The 26011-nt window shown below is 54.2% G+C and overlaps 1 protein-coding gene across 1 annotated transcript in view; it reads left to right on the forward strand.

Annotated features, from left to right (window-relative positions):
- Positions 1–13978: 13978 nt before the first annotated feature.
- TRAPPC9 (trafficking protein particle complex subunit 9) overlaps positions 13979–26011 on the forward strand; it is a 171600-nt gene continuing 159567 nt past the window's right edge. Inside the window, 5 exon segments of the mRNA XM_080646835.1 lie at positions 13979–14059; positions 15620–15727; positions 17780–18373; positions 25535–25652; positions 25654–25681. Coding sequence (XP_080502961.1) covers positions 17790–18373; positions 25535–25652; positions 25654–25681 — 730 coding nt within the window. The 5' untranslated portion in view covers positions 13979–14059; positions 15620–15727; positions 17780–17789.

The raw sequence follows: 26011 nt of genomic DNA on the forward strand, positions 1-26011 counted from the left end.
AAAGTGGCAGGGGAGTTAGAGAGTCAGATTCTGGAAGACAGAAAGCAGGTGTTTGCCGGGGGCGAAGGGGAGGAAGACCGGGGCGTCGCCGTTCAGTAACTAGAGCTCCCCTGTGCCAGATGGAAGTGCTCCGGAGACGGACGGGGCGGCTGCACAGCAGCGGGAACGCTCTTCTTTTCTTTAAATACGTGTTTATTGATGTCAGAGAGGAAGGCAGAGAGACAGACACGTTCACGATGAGCGAGAACCACTGACCAGCCCCCCCGCCATGCCCCACACTGGGGCTCGAGCCCACAGCCCGGGCCTGTGCCCTGACCAGGAATCACACCCACAGCCTCCCCGTTCCAACCACTGAGCCACACCGGCCGGGTGTGAATGTTCTTAACACCACTGAACTGCACGCTTGGGAGTAGTTACACCTTAAAAATGGCTGAGTAGTTACACCTTAAAAATGGCTGAGTCGTGCATTTTACAAAGTTTGACGTTTTTTGTTTTTTTTTAAATATATTTTATTGATTTTCTTACAGAGAGGAAGGAAGAGGAATAGAGAGTTCGAAACATCGATCAGCTGCCTCCTGCACATCCCCTCCTGAGGATGTGCCCGCAACCAAGGTACATGCCCTTGACTGGAATCGAACCTGGGACCCTTGAGTCCGCAGGCCGACGCTCTATTCACTGAGCCAAACCGGTTAAGGCAGTTTGACGTTTTTTTATGTGAATGCCTCTCAGGTTTAAAAAGAGGCGTGAGACAAAACCGCCCCTTGTCCCGCCTCTGGGATGGATGGGTACGTGTGAGGCCTGGGGCTGCCGCATGCCCCTCGGGGCCGTGAGGAGCAACGGACACAGAGGCAGCCACGGGCAACGACGGGGTCCCGGGCCCGGGCACCGGTGCGCCCCTGAAAGGACTGGCCTGCCCTGACCTCCTGTCCGGGTCGCAGTCGGTGCCCGGATGTCTGGGTGCTTCCGTCCTGCAGCCGAGAGCACGGCCCGGAGCATCACCGTGCTGCACTCCGGCGGCCTCTCCTCCCGGGCACAGCCTTCTCCACGGCCCTGGGCGCCCTCGCTGCCTCCCTGGTTGTCCTTGCTGGCCCCTCCCTGAGCCCCTGTGCGGACTCCCTGCAGCCCAGCCCCGCATCGGAGCGACCAGGCGCCCCCACGCCCTTCCAGGGGCCAGGCCCGGGCCGGACGCATTCCCCCCTCGCAGAGCCCAGCGCAGGCCCCGGCCCTTCCCGGCCCCGGAGTTGCTTACTGAGTCCTCCTTATTGAGTCCACGAGGAGGGACGGGCTGAGTCACGTGCTGCCATGAGATGGGTCAGCCTGTGAGCAGTGGGAAGAAGCTGGAACGTGTGGGAGCACCTACTATGTGCTGCCTCTCTCACAGTAGGCTCTTTCCAGGTCTAACGCGTTTAACCTGCACAGATGGCCCTCAGGTGAGTACCGCGGCTCCATTTGGCAGACGAAGGGGGAGGCTGTGCCAGGGGAAGCCGCGTCCCAAGGAGGTGACGCCACTGGGCAGACAAGCGGGGTGCAGACGCAGGTCCCCCAGCTCTGAGCTCTGAGACATCATCGCAGTAACAGCAACCCGGGAGGTCAGCACCGCACGGCCCCCCCCTCCCCCCAGCTCCCGGTGGGTGGGCGCTGGGAGCTGCCGCCCGCGAGGATGGGGCTGGGCCTGGAGCTGCCCGCACTGGAAGGCTTCTCCCGGGAGGGAGGGACGGGAGGGGGGGATGCACTGTGGTGTGAAGCCCCCCGTTGGCGGCGATTCATCCCGGCAGCAATAGCGGGGAGTACAGCTGCGTCCTCTCCGTCCCTCTCTGTCCATTGGGAGGAGAGGCGGGTCCCCTCGGCCTGAGTCACTCACCCCGCGGGCTCTGCTCCGGCCCAGGTCCCGCCCGGTCCCCCACAGGAACTTGGCGGCTGGCGGAGGCCTGGGAAGGCCCAGCTGACTTGGCCGTGGGCCCAGCTAAAGCGCTGGGAGTGAGTGTACTTGTTAAAAAAGAAACGCCAAGACCTGACCCACTTTTTCCTGCCGCTCTGCTCAGACACGGCCCTCTGAAAGGAGATTTATTTCCAGGACACGCTGTTCCCGGCCCCAGTACCCACCTCGGCGGGAAGGGGCACGTACAAGAGCTCGCAGGGCTGGAGGCCAGCAGCTGCTAATGGAACAAAAGTTCTGCTGGGCTTTTTCTTAAAAAAAAAAAGTCTTTATTGAGCTCAGAGAGGAGTGAGAGAGAGAGAGAGAGAGAGAAACATCAACGATGAGAGAGACTCATTAATCAGCTGCCTCCTACAACCTACCCTGGCATCGAACCATGACCTCCTGGTTCATAGGTTGACGCTTAACCACTGAGCCACACTGGCCGGGCCCTGAATACCTATATTAATCAATCTGTTAAAAATGAAAATTCCTGAGTCCATAGGCTCTAAAATCAGAATTTGTCTTCTTCTTCGTTGATTTATCAATGAAGATACTGGTGGTACACAATTGGCCAACATATGATACATATATTAAATTTTGATACGTATTACGTTAACATAAAGGTAAATGTTATTAGAAATAAATCTCCTCATGAAATAAATATTTAAACGTTATTTTTATGGATCTAAAAATATTTATTTTTTTGCTTAAAAGAGAGAGATTGGGCACCATTTCTCTCGTTTTAGGTTTGTTTTTTAAAATATGTTTTTATTGATGTTTTAGGGAGAGGAAGGGAGAAGGAGTGAGTGAAATGTTGATGAGAGAGAGAAACGTCCACCAGCTGCCTCCTGCACTCTCCCTATTGGGGAGCAAACCCCGCAACCTGGGACCAAGAATTTTGAACCGGTGACCTCTTGGTGCACGGGACAACGCCCAACCAATTGAGCCACACTGCCCGGGGCCCCAGTTCTAGGTTTTGTGTGTAAGAGCTGAGAACCGTGTTCACGTCAATGAGATGGGAAGAGAAGAGACGGTGCTACGGCAGGTGTCTCTCAAGTCTCAGAACGCCCAGCAGACGATCAGAGGCTGGTACAGGTCCCAACGGAGTGAGTCATCAACCAACAACTCAGCAGGTCTTCCTTCAGTGTTATGGAGAGAAAAGAACTGAAATGAGTTAATTCGGAAAATGATTTATTGCCCAGCCTTTGACTCATTCATGCTTTTAGTGTCAGGGTAGGACACCAGTTCAGCCTTTGTGGACAGAGCTGGCCGAGGATGCACAGTGCACTGTTAGTCTTTGCGGAGAGGCCCCATTTTACCCAGTGTGCTCAGAGGAAGCTGGGAAAATAAAAATACTGCTTATTCCACTTACTTTCGGCCAAGTTCACAAACTACAGTCTCCAACAATATCTTGAGAAACGTTAATGGAAGTAATTGTTTATGAGCCTGAATAATGGTAGTGAAAATGTTGTAAAGTAACATGTTTACATGTATTTTTTTTTTTAAAGCAAAGTGAGCCTGGTCCCTGTGGCTCAGTGTTTGAGCGTCGACCTACGAACCAGGAGGTCACAGTTTGATTCCCTGTCAGGGCACAGGCCTGGGTTTCGGGTTTGGGGCTCAATTCCCAGTAGGGGGTGTGCAGGAGGCAGCCAATCAATGATTCTGTCTCAACATTGATGATTTTATCCCTCTCTTCCTCTTCCTTCTTTCCTCTGAAATCAATAAAAACATATTTAAAAAAAAAAAGATACACCAGCCCTAACCGGTTTGGCTTAGTGGATAAAGCGTCGGCCTGCGGACTGAGGGGTCCCAGGTTCGATTCCAGCCAAGGGCACATGCCCAGGTTGTGGGCTCGATCCCCAGTGGGGCGTGGGCAGGAGGCAGCCTATCAGTGATTCTCTCTCATCATTGATGTTTCTATCTCTCCCTCTCCCTTCCTCTCTGAAATCAATAAAGATATACATTAAAAAAAAAAGACACACCAAATGTATAAAGAATAATACAAATTTGAATTATAACAACTTGATATGTAATATACAACATATTTCCAATTGGGTTACATATGATTTTATATGTAACATAAAATGTGTAAAGTAATTATCTGATGAGGGCATGGGACAGGGGGTAGGGGAGGCTTGGGAAGGTCAATGGGGAAAAAAAAGGAGATATATGTACTACTATGTGTAATACTTTAAACAATAAAATAAAATTTTAAAAAAAGTAATTATATGAATTCTCAAACCACCGAGTTCAAGAATTAAACCACTGCCAATTCAGTTAAATCTTTATTGTGAATTCCTTCCTAGCTTCAGTCTACTTTGGATTTTTCCAGAACTGACTGATCCAGACGCCTCTGACCAAGCGACAAAATCCAAGGTTTTGGACACAATTTGAGGCAATTAGATCCTAATTTAGGCCAGACTCGTTTTTTTTTCCTAGAGTAGCTACTTAGCTTGTTCTGACATCTGGTGGTTATACTGGGAATTGCAGCTACTCATATACCCTCAGGATTACTCGTTTTGAATTATTTTATTTAAACTTTATTTTGAAATGTAAAATCCGATTTCCTTAAATTGGACATATTATAACTTATCTTTACAAGATTTATGGTTCTACAAGTGACTACCTTGCATAGGTAAGAACTCTTAAGTATTAGTTGCTCACATTTATGGTTTTTAGTCTTTTTGATATAGTATCTTGGGGTGTGTGTATTTTTCCTTTGTTAATTCAAATGAATGACAGGCATGGAGGTAGAAGCTAACAGGAAAAGAATAATCTGGATGGAAAATTAATCTAGTGCTTCAGATTATACTCTATGAAACAGGAAACCTCTTTATTAATCTACAAAGGAAGGAAACCTAACATAATAAATAGTGTCTACTGCCCACCTATTTTCTGCTGGACAAAACATTTTATTCCCCCCAAAATGTCATAGTGTATGGTGTATTGTTTGAAACATCAATAGTAAATGACAGTCATTACCATGCTGTTTGGTAATCATTCTTGAGATATCAGTGGATGTTAAGTTCATTGGTGAACGTGTGATGGATGGAGGCTAGGCTATTTATGCAATCTCAAAGTAGCTTCAAAAAATCCACAGTTACGTATTGATTACAATGGGGAAAACAGTAACTTTACGGTGGAGAAACTCCGCTGACTGCACATTAGCAAAGTGATCAAAGTTAACATGACGAACAATGGCACAAACCAACACCGTGTGCCTCCTGAGATAATGCACTGAGGACTCACAGCACTTCCGTGGTGTTTTCCAAAAATCACATAACCTGAACTAATCGTGAGCACGTGCTAGGCAAACTCCAACTGAGGAAGGTTCTACGAAATAGCTGACCTGTATTCTTCCAACATGTTCAAGTCATGAAAGACAAAAGGAAGACCGAGAAATTGTTCCAAAAAAAAATAAAAGGATACAATAAAAAGATCACACCTGAGAAAATAGGTGCTATAAAGTACATAATTGAGCCCTAGCTGGTTTGGCTCAGTGGATAGAGCGTCAGCCTGTGGACTGAAGGGTCCCAGGTTCGATTCTGGTCAAGGGCACATGCCTGGGTTGTGGGCTCCATCCCCAGGAGGCAGCCAATCAATGATTCTCTCTCATCATGAATGTTTCTATCTCTCTCTCTCCCTCTCCCTTCCTCTCTGAAATCAATAAAAATATATATTTTTAAAAAAGTACGTAACTGGGATATCTATCGACTGGTAAAACAAATGAAACAAAAAATGTAAATAGTCGGTGGGTATGGGTAAAGGGCATATGGGAATTCTTTTTACAATTTCGCGCCAGGTTCCTGTTTGAAATTATATACATAAAAAAAGTTAGACCAAAAAAGTGTTTCCAAAAGTAACAAGCTCTTTGAGGACAAAGAACTGGTCTTTTTAAAAAAAAATGACCTATTTTTCCTTATGATAGCAATGTATGTATGCATTTTAAAGAAAAAAAAAACAAACAAACCAGGAAATATTTAGTAAAAAGAAGACAGACCATCCATCACCCACACTTCTGTCCCAGAACAACAGCTGCCTGGGACCATGGGACGGAACCACGTGCCACTTCAGCACAATGTCATGGAGCAGGCATGTGCTCGTGGGGCAGTCCCGACGAAGGAACCATGTGGAAAAGACGAGGACGCACGGAGGAGCATGGCTTAGGGCAGCGGTCGGCAGACTCATTAGTCCACAGAGCCAAATAGCAACAGGACCACGATTGAGATTTCTTTGGAGAGCCAAATTTTTTAAACTTAAACTTCTTCTAACGCCACTTCTTCAACATAGACTTGCCCAGGCCGTGGTATTTTGTGGAAGAGCCACACTCAAGGGGCCAAAGAGCCGCATGTGGCTCGTGAGCCGCAGTTTGCCGACCATGGGCTTAGGGGAAGGTGAGAAAAGAGCAGTGGGTGTGCTTTGAGATCGGGAAGCAATGGACCAGGTACGGAGAGGGAAGTACTTCCATAGAGAGAGTGGGGGGGGGGAAAACAGGGGTCTGGATGGGGCGATCTGCGCAGGTCCAACCCCCCCAACCCTCCCCCCCGGCCCGTGTCCGTGACCACAATGCCTGGCGCGCGGCCGGAGCCTGACACTCATTTCTGGGCTGAGTAACGGAACGCACACCCGCAGGCCCTGGTCCCCGCCCACCGGGGGCGGGGTCTACAGCGACTCCACGGAGGGCGCGCGCAGCTCTCCACCTCCCCGCGCCAGCGACCTCGGGGCTGCTGACGCACTTGGGACGCAGGCCGGAGGCTCGGTTTCCAGGGCGACAAACAAGGGGCCTTGTCCTTCCGCTCCCTCCCGTGCGTCACTTCCGGTCTCTGGCGGCTGGTCGCACCCTGCCTGTGGAAAGGTTCCGATTGGAGCCGTCTGCCCTCGGCTTGCTGGGCGTCGTCGTGGGGATGACGTTACCAAAATGAGTCTTAGTTCTGCGGGAGGAGTTGGCGGGGGAGGCAGGTGGAGCTCAGCTCTCTCTACCAAGCAATCACGTTCAAATCCGGCCCTGGCGCCGCGGGAAAAGGACGCCTCGCCGACGCCAGCCCTGGAGCATGCGCGCTCTCACCGAGGCCGTCTCCGGAATCCAATGTCCGGGATTTCCGCGCAGCTGGAGGGAGTGCAGAGGGGCGGGGCGTCGGAGGGGCGGGGCGGGCGAGCGAGGGCGTGGATTGGCCAGGTGGAAGCCCAGCTTGTGGACCGCGGTAAGACCCCTGAGGCGGGCTCAGAAGTTTCATTCATTCGTTCATTCACCGAATGGGTTGGTTCGCTCTCCTTTCGCAGCGATCCCGCTGTGTCCGGGTTTGTGCCGGGCGCTGGGACCCAGAGTGAGTCGGACTCCAGGAAGGCACAGGCTGGCTGACACTGCGGTATCTCCTCCTCTCTTCCGGTGCGACCTCGTCGCCTCTTTCCCACTCAAGTCTGGCGTGATGGGGTTCCCGCACAGGGAGGACCTTCCCCGAAAGCTCCCCATCTCCGAAAGCAGCAGCTGAACACTGGGAGGCCCGAGGCGGAACCCTGGCCAGGCGCTCAGTGCCGGAGCCACTCCCATCACTTTCCGTTCATGTCTGAAGGAAGAAGAGAGTCATTTGCGAAGTTTAAAATGAGCTTTCGCGCCTGTCTTGGGGTGACTCCCAGCCTTGTCCCTCATGAGCTGCGGGGTGGGGTGGGGCGGGGCAGGCTCTGGTTGTCCAGCTCCGGCTGAGACTCGAGTCTGAGTTATTATAAGGTGAAGGATTGAGTGAACCAGAACCAAACTTTTGGCTCCAGATCTAAGGCACCTTCTCCAATCAAGTATTAGTAATAACATTGACTTGTAAATACCCATTGTCTGGTTATTTCCCGATTATTCCACACTTGGGAAGGGAAACAAGTGTAAGTCCCTTTACATTAGAACTAGAACAACCTACCTTAAGGCGTCATTGTGAGGGTGGGACGAGCAATTCGTGCCAAGCACATTGCACCTGACCTGCCAGCTAAAGGGTAGCCACCCGCCCTCACCGGTGTGGCTCAGTGGATAGAGCGTCAGCCTGCGGACTGAAAGGTCCCGGGTTCGATTCCGGTCAAGGGCATGTACCTTGGTTGTGGGCACATCCCCAGTAGGGGGTGTGCAAGAGGCAGCTGATCGATGTTTCTCTCCCATTGATGTTTCTAATTCTCTATCCCTCTCCCTTCCTCTCTGTGAAAAATGAATAAAATATATTTTAAAAAAATAAATAAAGGGTAGCCACCCTGATTGTATCATTTTGAGGAAGTGGATGTGAAAGAACTGCTCACGTGCCTGGTTCTTAGGGGTGCCGAATACGTGGAGTTAATGACTCTGCTCTTGGCTTGGGAGCTAGGAGGCCAGGTGAGACTTGGCACCAAGTGGACTGCATGGCCGAGGAGAGCCAGCCCTAGGACGTGGAAAGGAGGAAGGAAGCCTTTATAATCCTCCTGACAGATCCCGCAGGCTGATGGGTTTCCCCAGTGTCAGGTGATATGTCACCCAACCAGACCTCTTTAGCCAGGACAACAGCCATACACCGGGACTGTCCCAGGCAAATCAAGATATATGATCATCCTATCCCACAGCTGGTGGCGGAGTTGAGACGGAACTTGGATCTGCCGCTCTGTCTCCAAGGCCTTTCCCATACTTGATTTTGTTTAACCCCAAGAACAGCCGTGTGAAGGGATGACTCCCACGGTGAGAGGTGGACGGGTGCCCCCCACCGGTGCTGCCGACTCGGCTCAGGGACGGTGTTCAGCTCTGGACGCTGGCCCTCCACTCCGAGGCTCAGGGCTGGCTGTTTCAGGGAAGCAGACTCGGTCTCATTTCACGGGCGAGCTTTCTCACAGGACCCGTGCCACGCCGCTGTCCCTCTCCGGGAGGACATGTGCAGAGGGGCTCCTGGTGTGGGTGTGAGGGGTTAGACCCGATGATGTTAGGGGCTCCTTCCCTACTTTACGTGTGTGTCTTCAAACTCCTTGAGAGCAGGTTTGGTGTCTTCTTTGAATCCTCTACATTCAGGGAATGTGAAAGCTACCATAGGAACACAACCCCAGGAGCAAAGCCGGCCCTGGGACTGGGCTGGACACCCTCGTTCGCCGGCTGGGGGGCCGTGGCGAGCCCTTACATTTTCTGAGCTTCGTTTTCTCACTGGTAAAATGCAGGTTAGTCTCCTCCCTCCCTCCCCCACAGATTGGCTGGAACAATAAAATAAATTAGTATAAGTGAGTGCATTGTAATCAGAGACGCGCTGTACAAATAGCAATGTTTCCTTTGCCGGCTTTCAATCTTGTCTCCAAATTGCTTGTCTTATCCATTTACAGACAGAGTAAGTGTGGAGAGCGGCTACAGTGTTTGGACAGGTTCAAGCCTCGGACTAATGAGAGGACATGATCCTCTCGTGGCAAAGCCACATGCAAGTCCCAGCACAATTATAGCCAAAGGCTATAGTTATAAGCTTGACCTTGTGGTCCGAACCTGTGCTCCCAGGAGGCCGAGTGATTTGGGCTTAATAGAGTTCAGGTGCATGTAACTGAGTAAGATTCAAAACCCGCGAGAACATTGTAAACATCTTGACCACGCCCTTACTTTGCCTCGTGGAATCTGGCTGTAAAATAAAGACTCGGCTTGCAGGCTGTGGCACTGTCTCTCCATCAGAGAGCAGTGTCCCACCTAGCCCCAGCTTTATTCTCTTGTCTGTCTTCTTTAATTCACCACCCTTCCCGCCCCCCCGCCCCGCCCAGGTTCACCCTTGGCCGTGCTGGACACAGGTCAAATAACAAAAAAGGGCCATGGAAAGAACCCAGGCCGTGGGTCAGACAGCCCGGTTTGGGATCCCAAAATAGCAGCAGCCACTGGTGTGACTCCAGCCCTGTGGTGTCCTTTCTGGACCTCAGCACCAAGAATAGCCACCTGGCACAGGTCTTAATGAAGACACTCGAGTTAAGCGTAGAGCTCCATTCCCGGAGCACAGACCATAAAGGCTGTCCTCCTGCCTGGCTGGAGTGGCTCAGTGGTTGAGCATTGACCTATGAACCAGGAGGTCACGGTTCGATTCCAGGTCAGGGCACATGCCTGGGTTGCGGGCTCAATTCCTAGTCGGGTGTGTGCAGGAGGCAGCTGATCAATGATTATCTCTCGTCATTGATGTTTCTATCTCTCCCTTCCTCTCTGAAATCAACCACAATTTTTTTTTTTAAAGACTGGCTTCCTTCCACCTGTGTTTTCTATGCTCTATGACCGTCAACCTGCGCGCTTACCACCACGGAGCAGCCGCCTCGGTAGCTTTGTGTAGTGTCCTCGAGGCCTTTTCCCTCAGCTCCTGGGCGCCTCTGTTGAAAACCCTGGCTGGCTGGCTGGCTGGCTGGCTGGCACACTGGAAATCCACTCCACTTGGTTTGCCCTGAAGATGTGTTCTGTTGATAACTCATTCCTATTCCTTGGAAAACAGTTCAATAAAAACTCAGTTGGTTTTCCACTGGCTCTGGGCAGGGATGAGGGAGAGCACATGACTATTTTATAAAAAATACCAGAGGCCCGATGCATGAAATTCGTGCAGGAGTGGGCCTTCCTTCCCCTGGCTGCTGGCACTGCCTTCCCTCTGGCACCTGGGACCTGGGCTTCCCTCACAGCCCCGGCTTCATCCAGAAGGTCGTCTGGAAGGACATCCGGTCTAATTAGCATATTATGCTTTTATTATTATAGATGAATAATAAGTCATAATACAGCCCTGGGCACATAGTAGAGAGTCAGTAAATGCTTGCTGGCTTAAAGCAAAGTGAGAGCTCAGGTCTTTTTCCATGGCTGCTGTATTTGCTGAGAGAACCAAGTGTCCTCCATTATATGTTTTTTATTTTTTAAAATATGTTTTTATTGATTTCAGAGAGGAAGGGAGGGGGAGAGAGAGAGAGAGAGAGAAAGAAAGAAACATTGGTGATGAGAGAGCATCATCCATTGCCTGCCTCCTCCTCGCCCCCCCCCGCCCCCCCCCTTCCCCTCCCCCGCCCCGCTCTGGTGGGGATCAAGTCTGTAACAGGGGCATGTGCCCTCACCGGAATCGCCTTCATAGGACCATTGAGCCACTCCAGCTGGGCTCCATTATATGTTTTAATTAAAAAAGAAATACAGCCCTGACTGGTTTGGCTCAGTGGATGGAGCGTCGGCCTGCGGACTGAAGGGTCCCAGGTTCGATTCCGATCAGGGGCATGTGCTTTGGTTGCGGGCACATCCCCAGTAGGAGGTGTGCAGGAGGCAGCTGATCGATGTTTCTCTCTCATCGATGTTTCTGACTCTCTATCCCTCTCCCTTCCTCTCTGTAAAAAACCAATAAAATATATTTAAAAAATAAAAATAAAAAAGAAATACATGCCTATGGTAAAAAAAAAATTCAAACAGAACACAAAAAGTCACAGGGAGAGAGGTTCTTTCTAGTGCTCTGGGCCTGGAGGTGCCTGTGTAGCCTTTCAAACACGCACTGTATGTATGCAAATTCCTTTTAATAAAAATTAATTTATTGATTGATTTTAGAGAGAGAGGAAGGGAGACAGAGATTGATTTGTTCTTCCACCCATCCATGCATTCATTGGTTGATTCTTTTTTTTTTTAAAATATATTTTTATTGATTTCAGTGAGGAAGGAAGAGGGAGAGAGAGAGAAACATCCATGATGAGAGAGAATCATGGATCGGCTGCCTCCTGCACGCCTCCACTGGGGATCAAGCCCACAACCTGGGCACGTGCCCTTGACCGGAATCGAACCTGGGACCCTTCAGTTCGCAGGCCAATGCTCTATCCACTGAGCCAAACTGGCTAGGGCCATTGGTTGATTCTTTTTTTTTTTTTTTAATATATTTTATTGATTTCAGAGAGGAAGGGAGAGGGAGAGAGAGATAGAAACATCCATGATGAGAGAGAATCATGGATCCGCTGCCTCCTGCACGCCCCCACTGGGGGTCAAGTTCGCAATCCGGACATGTGCCCTTGACTGGAATCGAACCCGGGACCCTTCAGTCCGCAGGCGGACCCTCTATCCGCTGAGCCACACCAGCGAGGGCCATTGGTTGATTCTTGTCTGTGCCCTGACTTGGGGAGCCAAACCCCAAGCAACTTAGCTGCCTGGCCAGGGCCTCCTGGGAAGTTTTGTTTGTTTTTAACATTGATGAGTTTAAGTCCTTAGCGGCTTCCGCCTCTAGCTTGCAAGCTGGGCTCCTGGGCCCTGTAACCAAGGACAGCTTTCCCACGCTCCTGCTGGGAACCCTTGATGCGGATGGACTGCAAGGCCCCAAGAGCCAGAGCAGTTTTACCCACGAGGGATGGGGCCAGCCCCTGAGCCTGTGCCACGGCTGCGCCTGCCTCAGCTCCCCAGCCTGTAACGGGAGCTCTGTGTGCTGGCGACCACGCTGGTGAGGGCTAGTGAAGTGTGGCAGCAACCATCCTGGGGTAAAAATTGCTGTTTAATATTTTAACCTTACTGTTTTGGGTTCTGTACTCATTTAAAAGTTATTTTGATTTTCTGAACTTATGTATGATGGAAAACTCCCTTGATGGCGGTTTGAATATCCCATTGATTGTGATCTCACTGGTCATTGAAGCACATTCCTCCGGGACCCAGGACAGATAGTGACCCTAAATTGTCTCAGCAGCTACAGATAACTGAGTTTCGGTTGACTCAGTGGTCCCGGAATCTGGACAGCACAATTATCCTAAATCGTCCAGGTGGTCCCAGATAATGCGTTTCTGTTGATGCAGTGATTCGTAGATACTTTAGATAACTAAGTTGCTCTTCTGTAAAAATGCTTTTTCGAGAAACAGGTTCCTCATTCCAGACCCAACGATGTAATCAATACCTTTGTGATATTCTGTCAATATCAGCCAGATGTGGCAAGCTGTTTGGTGCTGCGAGGTCTGGAGCGCTTTTGCTCCCTCGTATGCCGCCGGCTTTTAATAAATGACTCCATAATTCGACCTTTTTTGAGGCGTCCTTTGTAAGATGGGGGTTACACTACAACACTAGGTACCTGGAGTGACAGCAAGCCTGGCTCCACGCGGTGGCTGCTGTGTGATCCCATGGGGTTTTGCAGGGGTCTCTGCGGGAGGGCTCCACCTCGGAGGTGGAATGCCGTAAGGCTTAAGGCAGTGGTCGGCAAACTCATTAGTCCACAGAGCCAAATATCAACAGGACAACGATGGACATTTCTTTGGAGAGCCCAATTTTTTAAACTTAAACTTCTTCTAACGCCACTTCTTCCAAATAGACTCGCCCAGGCCGTGGTATTTTGTGGAAGAGCCACACTTAAGGGGCCAAAGAGCCGCATGTGGCTCTCGAGCCGCAGTTTGCCGACCACTGGATTAAGGGATTAGGAAGTGCGGGGGCGAGGGATGCAGGACAGGCCCCTCCTTCGGGGCGCGCCCGGGGGCGGAAGCGGTTCTCGCCTTCTCTGCTTCTCGGCCCGCCCTGGGCCTCTGGGTCCCTCCATCTGAAACAGGACAAGGTCTCAAGGTCCGGGCTGCTCTTACTAAATGCCGTTCTTGGTGTAGCACAGCATTTTACAGATGCGCTTGGCCTGAACCACATGGGACACGTTTAAGCCAACTGCAAATAAATAAATAAATAAATGAATAAATAAATAAAATTAATAAGTAATTATCCAAATCCGGTGCCAATTACAGAAAAAGACATCAACACGTGACTAAACGAAGTAGTGTATCTGCACCCACGGTCTCCTTTACGTCACAGGTACAAACAAGAACTTTTTCTTTTAAGGAGACTTGCGCCCCTTTGGCTCAGACACTCCAAGCCTGGAACCGCCTGTGTTCCTTACACTGGCCCCCTCTCTCCCTCCTCCTCCACCGCCCTCACTCCCTCTTCCCCCGGCTCTGCACCCTCCCTCCTCCTCCTCCTCCTCCCCCCTCCCTCCCCTTCTCCCCGCCCCTCCCCCTCCCCTTCTCCCCGCCCCTCCCCCTCACTCTCCAGGTGTCTCTTCCAAAACCCGGAGCGGATCACGGCCCGGAAGCGCCCGCGCATGCGCAGGAGCGTGCCGGCCCGGCCCCGCCCCCCAACTGGGAAACTGCGGCTCCGAGCCAGTGCACCCCCAAGCTGCTCGGCCCGCCGCCCGCCCGCTGGTTGGCTCGGGCTCCGGGCCCAGGGCCCCCCGCTGTGTAAGTGCAGGGTGGGGGGCCCTCACGGGGCGGCGGCTGCGGGGGGGGGGCTGTCCCCGTGTGGCGGCGGCGGCGGCGCCAGGCAGCGGTCCCGCCGGGGGCTCGCCTCAGCCGCGCCTGCCGGCCGCCTGCCCAGCGGGGTCCTGATGCACCTGTCCCGGCCGGTCACCCCGTCCAGGGCCTGTCCAGGGCCGTGTCCCCACCTGCCCAGGACCCTGCCCCGCTCTTCAGTGTCGCCCTTCCCTCCCGCTTCCCTCTGGCCCACGGCTCAGGCCCGGGCATAGCGGGGTCTGGGGCCCCCGGGGATGTGTGTGGATTATGGGGGCCCCCGGGTGTGTGTGGAAGTGTGGGGATCCGCAGGTGCGTGTATGAAGTATGGGGCCCCTGGGTGTGTGTGGATTATGGGGACCCCCAGATGTGTGTGGAAGTGTGGGAGCCCCCGGGTGTGTGTGGATTATGGGGACCCCCAGATGTGTGTGGAAGTGTGGGGGCCCCCGGGGGTGTGTGTGGATTATGGGGCCCCCAGATGTGTGTGGAAGTGTGGGGGTCGCTGGGTGTGTGTGGATTATGGGGCCCCCGGGGTGTGTGTGGATTATGGGGACCCCAGATGTGTGTGGATTATGGGGGCCCCCGGGTGTGTGTGGAAGTGTGGGGACCCCCGGGTGTGTGTGGATTATGGGGACCCCCGGGTGTGTGTGGATTATGGGGGCCCCCGGGTGTGTGTGGATTATGGGGACCCCCGGGTGTGTGTGGATTGTGGGGGCCCCCGGGTGTGTGTGGAAGTGTGGGGGCCCCCGGGTGTGTGTGGATTATGGGGACCCCCGGGTGTGTGTGGATGTGTTGGGGCCCCTGGGTGTGTGTGGATTATGGGGACCCCCAGATGTGTGTGGAAGTGTGGGGATCTGCAGGTGTGTGTATGAAGTATGGGGCCCCCGGGTGTGTGTGGATTATGGGGCCACCCGGGTGTGTGTGGATGTGTTGGGGCCCCTGGGTGTGTGTGGATTATGGGGACCCCCAGATGTGTGTGGAAGTGTGGGGGTCCCCGGGTGTGTGTGGAAGTGTGGGGGCCCCCGGGTGTGTATGGAAGTATGGGGATCTGCAGGTGTGTGTATGAAGTATGGGGCCCCCAGGTGTGTGTGGATTATGGGGCCCCCCAGGTGTGTGTGGATGTGTTGGGGCCCCTGGGTGTGTGTGGATTATGGGGACCCCAGATGTGTGTGGATTATGGGGGCCCCCGGGTGTGTGTGGAAGTGTGGGGACCCCCGGGTGTGTGTGGATTATGGGGACCCCCGGGTGTGTGTGGATTATGGGGGCCCCCGGGTGTGTGTGGATTATGGGGACCCCCGGGTGTGTGTGGATTGTGGGGGCCCCCGGGTGTGTGTGGAAGTGTGGGGGCCCCCGGGTGTGTGTGGATTATGGGGACCCCCGGGTGTGTGTGGATTATGGGGGCCCCCGGGTGTGTGTGGATTATGGGGACCCCCGGGTGTGTGTGGATTATGGGGGCCCCCGGGTGTGTGTGGAAGTGTGGGGGCTCCCAGGTCCACCATTTCTTCTTTTCAGTCAGGTCAAGTTTCTAAGCTTGCTAGATCTCCGTTTTCCGGCTAAGGGAAAGAAAACAGGATTCCACCGAGTGGGTCCCTGTCTGCTCCAGGACTTCCGTGAGGATCGGTGAGATGAGGCACGGGAGACGCTTCACACACATTTGGTTAAACTGTAAAATGTCTGCACCTGGCGATAAAGCAAGTCGGTTCCTGGGCTGAAGGAACTCCTAGGAGGCTGGTCGCTAGGGAGAGGAAGCCGGGCGTTGCTACGTGACGTCATTACCTGGCGCCCACAGCCACCGTTTTGGGCTGGGCTGGGCTGGGCTGTGGCCGCACTTTGCACCACGGGGTCTTGGCAGTGTTGGCTGCAGTTAGGTGGGGTGTCGCTCTGGGGGGACCTGTGTCCCGCTTGGGGGAAGCCGAGTGTTGGTGTGTCGGCGCCGGGTCCATGGTGCAGTTTATCTTTATGGCCAGTGCGGTCACGGCAGCTCCTGTGTTGGGTGTCTGCCCCCTGGTGGTCAGCGCACGTCATAGCGAGTGGTTGAACTCCCGGTCTCCCGGTGGAATGACCGCCTGAGGCGACAGTTTGCACGTTAGGCTTTTATTATATAGGATGGGTGGTCCCATTTCATCTCAGTATCTTTTTAAAAAATTAGACTTTTAATTTGGAGATATGGTATGGATTTCTATGCGTCTGTAAGAAATAACAGTGAGAGAGCCTACGACCCTGTGCCCGGTTCCCCCTGGTGGTGCCAGCCGGCCACACTCTGGTACAATATCAAAACCAGAGTGTCCACTCGCTAGCCCTATGAGGCTTGTGTGATTATCCTCATTTTTTTTTAAAAAAATTCTTTATTGATGAAGGTATTACATATGTGTCCTTATTCCCCCATTAGCCCCCACCTCCCATTCATGCCCCACCCCCCTGGTGTCTGTGTCCATTGATTAGGCTTATATGCATGCCTAATCAATGGATCTCTCCCCCTTACCCCCACCCTCCCCTACCTTCCCTGAGGTTTGATGTTCTGATTGATGTTTCTCTGTCACTGGATCTATTTTTATTCATCAGTTTATGTTGTTCATGATTATCCTCATTTTTATTCACGATTTCACTGGGGTTTAGAGACGCATACAGGCCTGCTTCTGGTCACCCACGTGGTTAGTGTAGAGTCAGGAGTTGGCCATGGTCTTCAGATTTCCTGGCATTGCCACTTCCAGTGTGATGGTCTCTAGGAGGGGGCGGAATTCAGCTCATTTGGTCATTCATTCGTTCATTCATTCAACAAACACTTGGGAGTACCTTCAGTGGGCCAGATACTTTCCTAGGGGTAATCTGATTTAATTCTTCAGCAGTCCTGCTGATCATGTACTCTGGTTTCCTTTTTTTTAAAAATATATTTTATTGATTTTTTACAGAGAGGAAGGGAGAGGGATAGAGAGTTAGAAACATCGATGAGAGAGAAACATCCATCAGCCGCCTCCTGCACACCTCCTACTGGGGATGTGCCCGCAACCAAGGTACATGCCCTTGACCGGAATCGAACCTGGGACCCTTCAGTCCGCAGGCCGACGCTCTATCCACTGAGCCAAACCGGTCAGGGCTGGTTTCCTTTTGATATCGGACAATATTGGCTCAGACAGGTTAGGAAAGCTCTCCCAGGGTGCCATCGTGTACAAAGGGGGGATGGTGGATGTGGAGGACCCCTCTTTTTATGTTGGGCAGTGTGCTGGGTGTTTCACCTAGCAACCTGCCGTAACCCAGGTGGGTTCTCATAAGGCAAGTTTTCTTCTCTCCGTGATTTTGCAACTTAGGAGCTCAGGCAGCCTGGAGTCCAAGTCTAGCCCTTGGATTCCTTCTCACCGTGTTCTCATTTGTTCCTTCCTTCTCTCAGCAAACTTTCCTGAGCCCCGAGGGCACCAGTGCCCGACCAGGCGGGAGCAGAAAATGGGGGGCAGCCCCTTTTCTGCAGGAGCTCGGCGCCCAGTCCAGGAGTGGGGGGACTGTGGTGGGAGCTGTGGCAGTCATCTGCAGAACTTGGGGGACACACTGCATTCCATGGCTTCACGTGGGGCTTCCCCTGCCTCCCAGGTGGTCAGCATCAGGCCCCATCCCTAAGCAGCCTTTCCAGCCGACCGCGCGAGCGCGCGCCTCCAAGTCTCCTTTCGTGTCTCCGGGCAGGGACTTCACCATGAGCGTCCCGGACTACATGCAGTGCGCCGAGGACCACCAGACGCTCCTCGTGGTGGTGCAGCCCGTGGGGGTCGTCTCGGAAGAGAACTTCTTCCGGATCTACAAGAGGATCTGCTCCGTGAGCCAGATCAGCGTGCGGGACTCCCAGCGCGTGCTGTACATCCGCTACCGGCACCACTACCCGCCCGAGAACAACGAGTGGGGCGACTTCCAGACGCACCGCAAGGTCGTGGGCCTCGTCACCATCACCGACTGCTGCTCGGCCAAGGACTGGCCGCAGACCTTCGAGAAGTTCCACATGCAGAAGGAGATCTACGGCTCCACCCTCTACGACTCCAGGCTCTTCGTCTTCGGGCTGCAGGGGGAGATCGCCGAGCAGCCGCGCACCGACGTGGCCTTCTACCCCAGCTACGAGGCTTGCCCGGGCGTGGAGAAGCGGATCGAGGACTTCATCGAGTCGCTCTTCATTGTGCTCGAGTCCAAGCGTCTGGACAGGGCCACCGACAAGTCTGGGGACAAGGTCCCCCTGCTCTGTGTCCCGTTCGAGAAGAAGGACTTTGTCGGCCTGGACACGGACAGTAGGTAAGTTCACCTGGAGGCCCGGGGTCCCGGCTGCGAGCTTGGGGGGCTTCCTGACATCCAGAAGGGACACAGGTGGAACTTGATGGCGGAAAGGGTAGAAAGGTGCAGTCCGTTCGTGTGTAGGCTTTTCGAAACGGGACAGCCTTTGCTTTGGGGAAATCCTCCCAGGGTTAGTGTGTACACTGACCCCCCCTTTTTAGCCGCATCCCCTAGGGGAACCCCCTGGAGCTGCTGTCCAGTACAGTGGCCAGAGCCCCTGTGGCTCTTGAGCACCCGGGAGGAGGCTAGTGTGAACTGAGACGTGCTGGAAGAGAAATGCACATCAGCTTTGGAGACTACGAACAGAAACAGGAATGTAAAATGCCTCATTAACACTTCGGTGCTGACTGCATGTCAGACTGATAATGCTTTACATATATTAGGTTAAGTAAAGTAAGTTATTAAAGTCAGTTTCAATAATTTGGTTTTCACCTTTGTAAACGTGGCAACTAGAGAAGTTCACTCACGTGGCGCACCTTGTGTCCCTGTTGGACAGCGCTGCCCGAGAGCCCGGATGAAGCGTACTTATTCAGGGTCGTCCCGTGGTTGTAGGTGAGAGGCCGAGTCTGGAGGGGTGGCAGGACTAGGGGCCAGCTGAGCAGGAGGTGGACCCGTGTCTCCTGGTGCCCAGACCGGGCATCGTGAATGGGTCAGCCCCGCTCTCCCACGTGGTAGCCGCAGTGTCAGACCCAGGGTCTCAGGTCACCCCCAGGGACGTCCCAGAGCGCTCCTAACTCAGACGGGACTGTGTCTCCAGTGTCCGCAGAACAGGGAGTGTGGCTGGGGCAGAAGGTCGGTTCTCACGCTTTCCCGCGGTTAAGTCGACAGCTTCACTCTGCACCGGAATGGCAGATGAGCGCTTCTGGGCCCTTTCCCTGTCTCCCTGTCTCCGTCTCTCCCTGTCTCCCTGTCTCCCTGTCTCCCTGTCTCCCTGTCTCCCTGTCTCCCTGTCTCCCTCTCTCCCTCTCTCCCTGTCCCCCTGTCTCCCTGTCTCCCTCTCTCCCTGTCTCCCTGTCTCCCTGTCTCCCTCTCTCCCTCTCTCCCTGTCTCCCTGTCTCCCTGTCTCCCTGTCTCCCTGTCTCCCTGTCTCCCTGTCTCCCTGTCTCCCTCTCTCCCTGTCTCCCTCTCTCCCTGTCTCCCTGTCTCCCTGTCTCCCTGTCTCCCTGTCTCCCTCTCTCCCTGTCTCCCTGTCTCTCTCTCTCCCTGTCTCCCTGTCTCCCTGTCTCCCTCTCTCCCTGTCTCCCTCTCTCCCTCTCTCCCTGTCCCCCTGTCTCCCTGTCTCCCTCTCTCCCTGTCTCCCTGTCTCCCTGTCTCCCTGTCTCCCTGTCTCCCTCTCTCCCTGTCTCCCTCTCTCCCTCTCTCCCTGTCCCCCTGTCTCCCTGTCTCCCTCTCTCCCTGTCCCCCTGTCTCCCTCTCTCCCTGTCTCCCTCTCTCCCTCTCTCCCTGTCTCCCTGTCTCCCTGTCTCCCTGTCTCCCTGTCCCCCTGTCTCCCTCTCTCCCTGTCTCCCTGTCTCCCTGTCTCCCTCTCTCCCTGTCTCCCTGTCTCCCTCTCTCCCTGTCTCCCTGTCTCCCTCTCTCCCTGTCCCCCTGTCTCCCTGTCTCCCTCTCTCCCTGTCCCCCTGTCTCCCTGTCTCCCTGTCTCCCTCTCTCCCTGTCTCCCTGTCTCCCTGTCTCCCTGTCTCCCTCTCTCCCTGTCTCCCTGTCTCCCTGTCTCCCTCTCTCCCTGTCTCCCTGTCTCCTCTCTCCCTGTCTCCCTGTCTCCCTATTTCCCTCTCTTCCTCTCTCCCTCTTCTCTGTCTCCCCGGCTGCCATGTGGCATCTGTCCAGCAGAGGACTAGATGCAAGCCAGGGCTGCCACTGCTTGCCAAAACGTGTCCCCTTTGCTAGGGGAGCGGGGTAGCCATGGGCTTCCTGCCTTGGGCACTGTGCGTCTTCCCTCCCTCCAGTGTAGACTTCAGACGAGGGTCTCGCAGGTGAGGAGTCACTGACATGTTCACGCGGCCAAGGCCTGCTGCAAATTGACACTCAGTGTGTTTCTTGAATTGACCCTAAGGTCAAACACTGCCTTTCTGGTTGTTGCTAAGTTGGCAGAGAAAATGTCACAGAATTGAGCCCAAAATGGCCCAGGCCTGCTCTGCCCGTGAGAAGGCAGATCAGCCCATCACAGCTGCGTGTGGTGCCTTGCAGGGTCTGGAGTAATTTTCCCTTCCTCCCGGACACGTTGATGTGGTCTGAGGGGAGGACAAGGCAGGCCATACCCACGACCCGTGCTGACTGCCGTGGCCCTGTGGCCATGTGCCCGCGCTCCCTCCCACTCCTTGGAGCTGGGGGCCGGGTTTAGGAATCTGGGCAGCTGTCGAGGGCAGAGCTGCTGAGCCTCCGGGCGGTCAGCGGCTCATCTCTTATGGAGTGGGGCTGCACAGCGCACACAGCTCCCTGTCCTCCCCTGTCACCACAGCCTGCGGGTGGCGGGGACTGGCTTCTCCCCACTGTGCAGGCCGCTGGGTGCCTTGCTTATCGACTTCTTGGCTTCCAGGCTGCAGACACACCGCCCATCCTATTCTAACTGCTCTCCCAACACTCAGCGTCATTTGAACTCCAGTGGGTTACCGGTGACCCCCAATCAGACCCATTCCCGTCTAGTCCCTGGTAACCTGCTGTGGCCCCGCGGCTCCACAGTTCTCTCACCTTTCCCACAATGCTTTGGGGCAGGAGCAGCGCCCGGGTCTCATGTGCAGCTCTTGGTGGGAGTGATACAGGGCATCGATGGGAGATGAGAGAGGACTTGGTAGCCCAAAGGGAAATGTCCAGGGGTAGGTCCCGCTTGGGTTTGGCGAACTGACCCCCTGATGGGCTGCCTGGCAGATGCCGCTAACTTCAGGCCCAGGCCTCCCGGGAGCCCAGGAGTGGGTGGGTCTGACTTGGGTGTCGCGTGTCCCCAGCCTCCTCGGCGCCCGCCGTAAATTCACGTTTCTGTACGTGGAGAGTCGTAGCTGCCGAAGTTATTTTTGTTCTTACGTGTTTCTAATTTTTGCTTGTTCCTCTTTCCTTCCTTTTCCTTTTCTTCTCTCATACCGCCCTGTGAGTATGTTGTTGGGTCTGAAAAGGTAGGCTGGGAACGTTCTGCTGGGCAAGTAGCTAGATTTCCATCCGTGCTGCCGCCGCCTCGCCTCCATTGCTTTCAGAACAAAACCTGGCTGCTGCCTTGACCCGTGTAGCATCCTGGTCATCCTTTATTTTCCAGAACTTTAGTAAAAATTGTAGCTGCTTTAGCATGTAGCCGCCGGTGTGTGATCTCTGTTGAAACACTTGCTCTGGGGCCCTTGTTTGTTCTTCCTCAGTATTTGTAACCAACGAGCCGGTGTTAATTCTCTCACTTGTACGAGGAAGGGAGATGCTGATTGTTTCCAGCGGCCGCAGAGGGCTCTCTCCTGGGCTGCTTTCACCGAGAGGGTCGAGCGCCTTGCTTGATTCTGGCTTTTAACTGAGCGCCTTTGGCACGTGGCTCTTGGCTGCGGCTGTGTGCATGGCGGTGTTGCGTGGCCACGGCCACCAGCACAGGGACGCCGTTGGAGGAAGTGGCTCCCGGGGTTTCTCTCGCTTTCCCCTTGAGCATGCCAGGACTTGGCTTCGCCTTCGCAACCTACGAAGGGGCGGAGGCTCCTCGAAAATCAACACCAGTCCTGTTCCCCTTTCCGAGGGCGCTTCTTCCGAGGGCCAGGACGATACGGCCTCTCGTACCGAGCCAGCTCCTGGTCCTGTGGACGCCAGGACCTTTCATTGACCCCGCTGTTCGCGCTCCTCCAGCCCGTAAGCGGTCAGAGCCGGACACGCGTTTCACCTTTCGCGGTCGTCCGGGCCCTTACCTGCAGCAGCCTTGACCTTGAACCCTGTGTTGGCCGGACATGGCTGCTTCTACATGTGTTGAGGCTGACGTGTGTCACTGAGGGCATGTCCTGAAGGGACCATCTCTGGCGGCCTAGGACTCATCCCCCCGCCGTGGGGACAGGGTTGGCCACCACCATGGCCGGGAGGCCTGGGCTCTTTAATGCTTTGGTCCAAGTGTGAGCCCTTTCACCTCAATTGAGACAGGATGCCCTCCTGCAGGGTTCGGTCACGTTCTGGGGTTGGGAGAACAAAACCCAAATAAGGGTGGCAGTTCCAGAACTTGAAGCTGTGCGGCTTGGAAAACGCGCGGCGGGATCCCTGAGGGCTGGTCATGCCCTGGACCGCAGGGCCTTTGCAGTCACTCACCGCTCCCAGGGGATCGGGGCGAGCATAGCCTCGCTGGGTTCCTCCTTTCTCCCCAGCTCCCCTCTGGCAGGTATGCCTGAGCCCAGGCCCCTCCTAGACGGCGGGCCCCTCTCCTGGCCTCCGATGAGACTGACGTGCCTTCCCTGAGTGACCCGGGCGGGCGGGGACCTCCCTCTCAGAGGCCTGTGGCTCGCATGCTGCGAGCATGCAGTGTCCTGTGCCGGGAAGAGGGAATCATTTACTCTTTTAGAAGCGTTCAGGCAGGACGCTTTAAAGCACATTTTACTCTATCAGGTTAGGAGTAAATTCCATTAAAAACCAAGTCTAATTCAAAATCTCCCTGGGTCAATAGAATGGTAGCACTTGTAAACTCAGCTGCGTATTAAAAGTGGAGAATCATGTCACTCTTGGAGGAAGAGAACTTGATTTCTCCTGATCAGAGCAGGCGAGCCCAGCAGGTGAGGGAGCCCTGCACTGCCCTCGTGTGGGCGGGAGAAGCTTTGCGCGGGCAGAGGGGTCCGCTTTCCCGGGTCAGGGAGCTGTGGCCTGAAGTTCGGGGCGCTTGTATCATTCTCCCGTTTTTCGCTTCAGGTGAAGATAAGAGTTCCTCTGTAGCGCAGCACGTTAATCTCAGGGTGAGACACTCAAGCAGGTGTTAAACGGGCCTTTTCCCTGACGGCTGCAGCGGCATGTGGCACATTTGTGAGAATACTTGGATTTGGGGCCTGGGCTGTGATTAAAAAAAAATGTTTTTATTGATCGTAGATAGAGAGGAAGGGGAGAGATAGAAACCTCGTTGAGAGAGAAACATCAACATTGATTGGCAGCCTCCTGAAGGGCCCCCACGGGGGATCAAGCCTGCAACCCGGGCATGTGCCCTCATCGGGCATCGAACCAGTGACCTCTGGGGGCATGGGACGACGCTGAACCAGTTGAGCCACACTGGCCAGGCTGGGCTGTGATTTTGTTCTTTGCTCTTCCCTTCCCCCATCTCTCTCTCTCCTCTTCCCAGATGCCCTCCTAGAGGTCATGGTCTCGATGGAAGGGGTGGACAGACACCCAGGGAGTAACTAGGCCGACCTGTTATGGGGGGCAGCCCAGCCGAGAGCTAGAGGGATTTCCCGGGGAGATTTCCTGGGGGAGAGGGCTCTGCATTGAGTTCTCAAGATAAAGTCGGAGTGAGCCAGGTGAGGGGCCGAGCGGGGGCTCCGGTGGCAGGGAAGGCTGTCCGCGGGGGTGACCTTGGGGAGCGGTAGCCCCTCTGCTGCTGTCTGGAGAAAGGAGTGGGGTGGGCAGGAGCGGCTGCGCGTACCTTTGCAACCCATCCATCCTTTGGATTCTGAGTGTCCAGGGGAAGGAGGGTGGAGACACAATATCAAGCAAAACATGCTTGCCTTTGGGAGCTTACAGATAGCAGGAGTTGATTCAGCACGGAGTGTTCTAGGAACACGCAGGGACTCCTGGTCCAGCCTGCAGAAGCTGGAGGCAGGGAAGGCTCGCTTGAGAAACTGACAGCCACACTTAGCCGTAAGGAGCGTGGGACGTAGCGAGGGGGAAGGGTTCGGGGGAAGGGTTCGGTCGAAGGGAGCCCAGTACTGCTGTGGGCTGTGGGGTGTGGGCTGTGGGCTGTGGGCTGTGGGCTGTGGGCTGTGGGCTGTGGGGTGTGGGGAAGTAGTGAGAGGGGCTGGAACTGAACTGGAGAACCTTTGAAGGCTTTGAAGTGCTCTGGGAAGGTTACGCTGGGCACGTGCGCGTGTGTGCATGCGTGCATGTGTGTGTGTATGTGACCAAGGACAGGGTGTTAGACGGACATAGAAGGCTCTTGAGGTGACCCGTGGGGGAGAGAGATGACGTGTCCGCTGGGAGGGCAGAGGCGTTTGGATGTGGTGCTTTCCTGTGGGGAGGGGCTTGTGAGCGGGGCCACAGGAGGGGCGAGAGGGAGGCTGGTGAGGAGTCCCCTTCTGTCCCTCTCTGCCTTATGCGATGATCTGAGTATCTGGAACAGAAAAGCTAAGTTCCAGGGTAGCCAAAGAGTTTGCGGAGCTCATTAGAGTTAGATCTGATAGGATGTAACTTCGTATTGAGACCGTCAGTAACTTTTGTTTAGCTGGACACCTCCCACCTTCTGGATTTCCATCCGCGGTTTTGCTCTCGATACTATTACTTTCCATGGTCGGGGAAGATTTACTGTAGCTGTGACTTTTCTTAAAAAAATCATATCTAAGAAATTTAATAGTCAAGAGAATATTTTAAAATGATGACGGAAGGTGTTGGTGCCGTTTCTTCGGTTTCTGAGTTGACGTGGATTCGCAGCCTTTGCATTATTTAATGGCATGCCCTTGCCAGCATTTAAAGAGTGTCAGCGCCCGCCCCCCCCCCCACCCCCCCCCCCCGCACAGCATTACTAAAGCTCACTCTGAAATCGTGAAGATCCAGGTCTTGTCTGCAGAAGCCCAATGCGTGGCTTAGAATAGGCAGCCTCGCTCTCTTTATAAAACAATAGTAAGTTTGTAGTTAAGGAAGCGGAAGATAACCGTGTTTTGAAAAAGCTGCCGCAAACTTCCCTGTGCGGGTGTTGTGATCAGAACCTCTGGAAAGAAGACGCCTGCGCCACCATCGCCCAGGTGCAATGCATGGCGGAAGCTGTTTCTCCCCGCGGCACTGAAAACAGAACTCGGACGCCAGGACCGCTCGGTCGCATCTGGCAATGCTGGCTGCTGGCTTTCACGCTAGAGCCTCCAGGTGCCTCTGCAGCTTTTTTTTTTTTTTTTTTTTTGTAGCGAGAGAGCTGCGCGGCTGCTTAGCCAGTGTGCCGGGGCGGAAGCCGGGCCTTCGCAGTGACGTGTCCCCACGCGTTTTATCTTCCAGACATTACAAGAAGAGGTGCCAGGGGCGCATGCGGAAGCACGTGGGGGACCTGTGCCTGCAGGCGGGCATGCTGCAGGACTCCCTGGTGCACTACCACATGGCCGTGGAGCTGCTCCGGCTCCGTGAACGACTTCCTGTGGCTTGGCGGTAAGGCGACCTGACGAAGGTGGTCCGATAGGTGATCATGGCAACTGTCATTTGAAATAACGGAACACAGGGAAAATGGGTCTAAACACCCATTGGGGAGGGGGAGGAGAAGCAGGCAGCCTGCTGGGCGCCGTTGGCAGTCGCTTGGCAGCGTCCCGGCCTCGCCTCCTGCACTCCCCACCCAGGTCTGCGCCCCAGTCCCACTGGAACACGGTGCCCTTCGTTTCCAAAGTCCTCATTCCCTGGTCCAATTGTTTTTGATTTTAGCACATCTCGCCCTCTGCTTAGAATACCATCCCCCACCACTCATTCTTCAACCCCTCGTCCGTG

This window comes from Plecotus auritus (assembly GCF_963455305.1).
Source record: "Plecotus auritus genome assembly, chromosome: 11".
In the NCBI taxonomy this organism is placed as follows: Eukaryota; Metazoa; Chordata; class Mammalia; order Chiroptera; family Vespertilionidae; genus Plecotus; species Plecotus auritus.